This window comes from Myotis davidii, unplaced genomic scaffold (assembly GCF_000327345.1).
Source record: "Myotis davidii unplaced genomic scaffold, ASM32734v1 scaffold840, whole genome shotgun sequence".
Taxonomy (NCBI): domain Eukaryota; kingdom Metazoa; phylum Chordata; class Mammalia; order Chiroptera; family Vespertilionidae; genus Myotis; species Myotis davidii.
Genome location: NW_006291973.1, coordinates 242,927 through 250,783, shown reverse-complemented (window position 1 = coordinate 250,783; position 7,857 = coordinate 242,927). Strand labels below are relative to the sequence as shown.

The 7,857-nt window shown below is 43.2% G+C and overlaps 1 protein-coding gene across 1 annotated transcript in view; it reads left to right on the top strand.

The window, feature by feature from the left end:
• MPHOSPH8 (M-phase phosphoprotein 8) overlaps positions 1 to 7,857 on the top strand; it is a gene marked incomplete at its 5' end in the record, with an annotated part of 46,526 nt that overhangs the window by 4,812 nt on the left and 33,857 nt on the right. Inside the window, one exon of the mRNA XM_006765335.2 lies at positions 4,910 to 5,065. Coding sequence (XP_006765398.1) covers positions 4,910 to 5,065 — 156 coding nt within the window. The remainder of the gene's footprint in view (positions 1 to 4,909; positions 5,066 to 7,857) is intronic.

The window sequence follows — 7,857 nt, the reverse complement described above, 5'->3', positions numbered from 1 at the left end:
GGATTTGGAGGTGCCCAGATGAAGCCCAGCTGTGAATCAATGCAAGCTGCTGTGGGGCCTTGGGCCTTCTTTTGGATGTTCTGGGTCTCTCTGACCCAGCTGCAGTTTTTTAGGTAATTTTAGATTGCAAAGGACCAGGTCATTTATATGCAAAGCCTCTGCTAGCAGCTTGGGTGGGGCGGTGTCTCAGGGAATCAACAGGGCAGAGCAAACAGCTATGGCTGATCCTTAGCCCTGCCCTAATAGGCCCCGGTTCTCAGTGTCCCAGGGTAATGGCTGCAAGCACCTGTGAGAGAAAGCCACCCTCGATTTCCGCCCGCTGCCAGACAGTCCAGTTTCTCCCTGTATGAGTCTGGGTCCCCAGCAACTCGCCCGGAACTGGAGTTCAGAGCAGGAGTGTGCGTCTCTCTCCCTATTGAAAAAGACAACCACGTCCTCAGTTGCCAGCGCTTTCCACATGCACCTCCGTATCTCTGCACTTCACTTCCGCACCTCCTCTGAGTGTCAGTGTGCTATTCTCTTTCCTTCTAGTTGTAGAATTTCCACTCAGCCAGCCTTCTTGTGGTTCTGGATGATGTCTGTTCTGTCGTTTATTTGTAGTTTTGAAGTGGTTGTGTGAGGCAGCAATTTCAGGTGTTTACCTGCCGCCATCTTGGTTTCTCTAGTATAATACTCTTTAGATCAGTGGTTCCCAATGTGGGGCACTTGCAGTGGGGGTTATTTGATTTTTAACCCTTTGTGGTCCAATTTTATTATTGGAATTCAAACAGTCTGGTCCAAATTTATTGACGGGATTGAATGTTGAACCGGTTTGCAGTGTCGACCTCAGCCTTGACGTTGGACCTGCTCCTATTGCCTGGTCTGTCGAGTCAGCCTCCACGTTGGACCGAAAAGGGTTAAAGAGGGCAATTAGAGAATGAGTTATTAATAGTAAATTTTTTGTATTTCTTATTATTCTAGGGGCCTCATATTCACTCTATAAATATATATTCTGACGTATTTCTGTTCTCTGTTACATGTTTTGGAACTTTATGTGCTATTTTTTCATATCACTTCATATTATTATTTTTTAGACAGTTTCTTAGTGATTTCTTCCTCAGTTCTTCGACTGTCGTTCTTTCATTTTTCATGGATGCCATGTTCTTTGGAAGCTTGTTTAGACCCATTTAACACATTGTTTGTGGGTAGTTTTTATCGCACGCTAACAGGTGGTGCGGGCCATTTTTGCTAATTTTTTGTGCAAATGGCAACGTTCAGTAAAATTACGATAACCGCTAGTCTATAAAAAACGTATTAATACGTGTCCCGCGCTCTACTACACTGGTAGAACGTATAAATACATAAAACGTATAAATACGTTTCCTGCATACAATGTGTTAATGGCCTTTTAGTCTTCCTCCACATGAATAAGAGTTCACTTTTTGAATAATAAAAATTATATGTCACTCAGTATGTAGGGAGCGGCTATAGGGTTAAGCCTCCGATTGACCTGTTGGCAAAGCCACAAACAAGTGCCAGCTTAGAGGGCACAGCCTTCTTAACATAATTAAGCATGATCTCATGATGTTCCATAGATCTTACCTGGGTAGCTAATGGGCTGTGGGACGTGCAGCAAGTGCTGCTAAAACAAGTGAAACTCACAAGAAAATTGTAACCGTGGTGACCACTACCTTGTTTACCTCTGGCTATAAAATAAAGGCTCAGCTTGTTGTCTGGATCTCTCTCTGTGGCCTCAGGGAGGCACAGGAAGATCCACCTAGACCCAGCTTATTCTCTTTATCTTTTCTATGTCCTTTGCTGCCGCTCCCCCCCCCCCCCAGACTCACCGAACTTGTGGCTGTGCTGGCACGGCACAGGGGTGGGCATTAGGATTTTGGAGATGCTTAGGTTGGGCATGGCCAAAAAAAGGTTGAGAACCACTGCTATAGATCCATCCATGTTGTTGCAAAAGGCAAATTTCATATGCTTTTATTTCTGAATAATATATAGGGTGGGGCAAAATTCGGTTTACAGTTGGGAGTATGCAAAACAGTTTATTCTTGTATTGTTAGGCATTAATTATTGTATTACCCTATCTAATAGACAAACATGGTAATTGACCATATCTTCGTTATGCCTCCCATTGGTTAATCAGCACGATATGCAAATTAAACATCAACAAAGATGGTGGCTAATTTGCATACTGCAGGCAGGGCAGAACAGCGCAGCGGCCAGTGCAAGCTGCCATCCCAGGCCGCAGGCCAGCCCCAGAAGCCTCAGAAGCTGGTGATTGGGGGGAGATGGGGGTCCCCTTCCCAGGCCTGACACCTCTGGCGGAGGCGTCAGGCCTGGGCAAGAGGCCGATCTGGCGATCGCAGGAAACACCTTTTCTGACCGCTCATTGGTTAAGCTCCCTGTATGCCACTGGTAATATTCTTAGTAACTTGGGTAATAAGAATCCAAAAAGGTGATCTAGGGTTTTTCACCACACTTCTGGCGAAAAAAACGGTCTGCTGCTGTAGGGCTAAGAAATGTCATATCCTGCCCTAGCCAGTTTGGCTCAGTGGATAATGCCTTGGCCTGCCGATGGCAGGGTCTGAGTTCAGTTCTGACCAAGGGCATGTATCTAGGTTGCAGGCTCCTCCCTGGCCGGGGCCCAGGTCTGGGCTCATGCAGGAGTCAACCAATTAAAGTGTTCCTCTCACTTTGATGTTTCTTTCTGTCTTTCCCTTTCTCTTCCACATTCTCTAAAAATCAATGGAAACATATCTCTCAGGTGAGGATAAAGAAAAATTAAGAAATTATTATTATATGAAAGACACATCTTGAAAATGCCTAAAGAAAGTTGTCATTTTTTTATGGTGAAGGGACTGGAGTCCGTGTTGATGAAAAAACCTTGCTGGCTGCGGTGACTGGCAGTGGATGCAGCAACTGGGTGATGGGGCAAGTGCCTTCCCCTGATCAGCCCGGTCACCTCCCACAAAAGGAGGCCAGACTACAGCTTAGGCTCTACACACACACACACACACACACAGTGCACGAATTTCGTGCACCGGGCCCCTAGTCTATATATATATAAAAGGCTAATATGCTAAGTGTCTGACCATCTGACAGGTCGCTGTGATGCGCACCTACCACCAGGGGACATGTTCAATGCAGGAGCTTTTGTGACGCACAATGGCCATTTACAGAGAAATGGCACCGCAGACCTGTTGCCTACAAAGCAACACGTGGCTTCCCCCAAGTGGGGCACAGGCCACACCACCACCCCAGAGCGACATCGACCAAATCGCAGCCGATGCTGCAGAGACCCAATGGCACAAAATGTGGCCCACAGCCCAGCCCAGCCAGGAAACAGTTGCTGTGGGCACCAGTTAATGACGTCATGTAGGAATGCTCGGCTTCCTCTCCCTAGCAATAACTAACCTCCTTGGAGTTTCTTCAGCCCAGGAACACGACTTGCTTTATACCCAGGTGCAGACATTTTACACTTTAACCAAATGTTTGTGAAGCATTTTCTTGTGCCTCATCTCATTTGATCCTCACAGAAATCCTGGAGTCGGTAGATAGGAGACTTGGTGGAATCCTATTTTCTTTTCATTAACCAGAAAACAGCCATTTAGAAAGCTTAGAAACTTGACCCAACTGAAAAGAAGAAAGAAATGGTAATCCTTGAAAATGACTTCAGGTTTTCTCTGCACAGAATATAGTCAAACACTGCTGCAGTTAAATATTTCACCCTTTGTTCTCCCTTTGTGATCTACAATAATAATGTGCTTCATGTTGATTTTTACTGCTGTATTGCTGATAATTTCTTGAAAAGTTGGGACGCTTCACTGGGCTGGAAAATGTTTAGCTAAATCAGAAAGCAGGCCTAATTAAGCAAGTTTATTCTATATCTATAAAAGGTTAAGTTGACGCGTGCATGCACGATACATATAAAGCTCTTGCTAGCACCAATCGCACACATGTTTTGATCTGTCATTAATGATCGTGAATTTGGTTGACCCTTCTATTTAGAGAAAGGGCGAATAGCGATATTAAAATATTTCTTCTAATTTCCTTTCAGTGTGCATGAATTCATGCACTGGGCCACTAGTTTTCCATATGAACAACTGTAAACCTACTTTTGCCATGCCGTGTGTTGATGTGTTCTTCATCTGTTGATGGACACTAAGGTTGCTTCCATATCTGGCTATTGTGAATAATGCTGAGTAAACATGGGGGTTCATATGTCTTTTTGAGTTAATGTTTTCATTTTCTTCTGGGTAGATACATACCCAGAAGTGGAATTGCTGGATCGTGTTCTATTTTTAATATTTTGAGGAACCTCCATGCTGTTTTCCACAGTGGTTGCCATTCCCGCCAATTGACATTCCCACCAGTGGTGCATAGGGTTTTCTTTTCTGCCCATCCTCACCAATAGTAGTTATTTTTTATCTTACTGAAAACAGCCATTCTAATGTGTGAGGTGATACCTGTATGGTTTCTATTTGCATTTCCCTGATGATTAATGATTTTGAACATCTTTTCATTTTGCTGTTGGCCATTTGTATATCTTCTTTGAAAAAATGTCTATTTAGATCTGCCCATTTTTAAATCAGATGGGTTTGGTTTTTTGCTGTTGAGTTACATGAGTTCTTTATATATTTTGTGTATTAGCCCCTTACATGATTTGGAAATACTTTCTTCCATTCAGTGGGCTGCCTTTTCATCTTGTTTGTTATTTCCTCTGCTGTGCAGAAGCTTTGTTTTTGCTTTTGGTGTGCTCCTATTTTTTTCTTAAGCCACTTCAGGAGATGAACATACTTTATAATCATATTAATCTCTATTTCAAGTTTGCTTCCATATTCTCAGTAATTGTATTGTTTTGGAAATTTAATCAAGTCAGTAATGTCTTTTATTTGCCTATTTTTAATTTATGTAACAGGGTAAAATCCTTTACAAAGTTCGGTGGAAAGGATACACCTCAGATGATGATACCTGGGAGCCTGAGGTTCATCTTGAAGATTGTAAAGAAGTTCTTCTTGAATTTAGGAAGAAAGTTGTGGATAACAAAGCTAAAGCAGTCAAGAAAGATATTCAGGTATCATGTCTTATCTCATTTCTTTCTCTTTTTTTGTACAATAAATTTATAAATTTTACTGATATAGAAAATGCAGTAAAGAACTTACAAGTAATAATTCTATATAATAAAGAGCTAATATGCAAATGGTCATCAGCCATCACACCATAAAGGCTCAAACACTCAACTCTGGGGAGAGAAGAATGGGGACCACTCAGGCACAAATGAGCTCTCCAGAGTGGAATGGGGACCAGCCAGGCTGCAGCCCAGGAGAGGGACAAGCCGCCTGCCCTGCGGTCCTGGGCGCTAGTGCCTGCGGCCCAGGAGAGGGACAAGCCGCATGCCCCGTGGTCCCAGGCGCCAGTGGCTTGGACTGTGGCCCGGGAGAGGGACAAGCCGCCCGCCCTGCGGTTGCAGGCACCAGCGGCTGCATCTGTGCCTGCGGCCCGGGAGAGGGACAAGCCACATGCCCCGCGGTCCCAGGCGCCAGCGTCTGTGCCGGTGGCCTGGGAGAAGGACAAGCTGCCTGCCCCACGGTCCTGGGTGCCTGTGGCTGCAGCCCAGGCAAAGCCCGGGTACCCGCCCATGGTCCCCTATGGCTGCAGCCAGCCTGGGCAAAGCCGGCCCAGGTCCTGGGGTGCCTGCGGCAGGCCAGAGGGAGGGAAGCCCAGGTTCTGGGTGTCTGCAACCGGCCAGAGGAGGGAATTCTAGGTCCCGGGTGTGGGGCCAGGCAGAGGTGGTTAGGGGCAATCAGGCCAGCAGGAGAGCAGTTAGGGGTGATCAGGCAGGCAGGCAGGTGAGCGGTTAGGAGCCAGTGGTCCTGGATTACAAAAGGCAGTTGGACATCCCCTGAGGGGTCCCGGATTAGAGAGGGTACAGGCCTGGCTGAGGGGATCCCCCCTCCCACCCATGTATGAATTTCGTGCACCTGGCCTCTAGTAAAATAGATAATATTCCTATTGCAGACTCTATAGCCAGTTAGTTCTCACAGAATGCTTTGATTGAGTTCTGCCAACTCTTCTTTTTGTAGCCAACCTGTAATTGCAGTTGAGAAACAGGTATAGTTTGGACATGTTAATATTTTCCTTTAAGTTAAGAGTAAGATGAAAGTAGGGAAAAGACATGTCAAAACTGTCCATGAGATGAGCATCTTGTTTTTGAATACCTAAGGAATATTTTGTGTGCTGTTCACATTACTACTACAGATATAGTGCATACTTTTGTATTTTTAAAAATTCCATACCCGAGGATATATTTCTATATTGATTCGAAAAAGAGAGAGACAGAGAGAGAAACATAGATGTGAAAGAGAAACATTGATTGGTTGCCTCCCATATTCACCTTTGACTGGGAATAGAGCCCACGGCCTTGTGCACAGGATGAGGCTCCAACCAACTGAACCACCTGGCCAGAGTTAATATGCATTATTAACATATTTTTTATATCTGATTTCACTGCTAATTAAAATACAATTTTTAGATCTTTCTATAAAACTATCAATTTTAATCCATTTCAGATTATTCACAGGTCTGGTTATCCAGGTCCTTTCTTTTTCTCTTCTGTTCCCACTTTAATTTTAGTTACTTTATTGCTTTTTGGAGCTCTTCCTGATGGTAAGGAAGAATAAAAAGATGGAAGGAACTCACTGAAGTTAAATTTTCTCATCAGCGATTTGGAAAAATGTTTGATTGTGGGCTAGAGAGGAATAATGTAAAACTAACACACAGCCCAGTTTGGTTCAGTGGATAGAGCATCGGCCTGCAGACCAATGGGTCCTGGGTTCAATTCCCATCAAGGGCACGTACCTCAGTTGCAGGCTCCTCCCCGACCCGGGCCCTGACCAGGGCATGTGCAGGAGGCAACTAATCGATGTGTTTTACTCACATCAATGTTTCTGTCTTTCCCTCTCTCTTTCACTCCCTTTAAAAAAATTAATGGAAAAAATATCCTCTGGTGAGGACTAAAAAAATACACACAGAAAAACCTAACACATAAATTTGGTTTAATGATGTGTCCACTGTTTTAGCCTTGATTCTCTTCTTTCACAAATAATTCAGTTGGCTTTATTTATGAGTCTTGGAAGAATTTCCCGTTTTTCTTTATAATGAAAATTTCATTTATAGCTTCTATTTATATATTGAACCAATTCTAACTCACTTGCTTTTGAGGTTTCATTTTCATCAGGAATAATTTTTTTTTAAAATATTGGCAAAGGTTCTTAAACTTAGAACTATATGGTAAAAATTTTCACAAGAAACGGATTCTTACTTATTGAGGTCTTTGTGTAAGGACTGAATATTGATCCCTTCTCTCCCTCCCTACAATTTGAGTTTTCAGCCACATTTTTAAAAATACTTAGTATTTTTTAAAATTACCAAAACAATATTATGACCCAGTTTTGACTGTGTGTAGTGTTGTTAATAATAATAACAGCAACAACAGAGGCAGCTTTTATTTACTGAACAGTGGATCAGCACTTTATGTGGATTAAGATGAGAACCTGAGGCTTTGATAAGGTAAGTAGCCCAAATTCACCCATTAGTAATGACAGAGCCAGACTACTGCACTCTTAACCACTGTAGGTTGCCGTTCGGTTTGGGCTATAGCTTGAAATCCACTTAGAGGAGTGGAGTATCCTGTGTTTTAAAATTATGCTACTGTGGCAAGGCCTTTAATAAATATGGCTTTTAAATTACTAAGCAGAATGCTTAGTACTTTAAAATTTTTTATAAATGAAACCATTTCCAAAACTAGTTCAGGTTAAAGGAGAGACATTTTTTCTCCCAACCTTTTTGCTCTAGTTATATTTCACT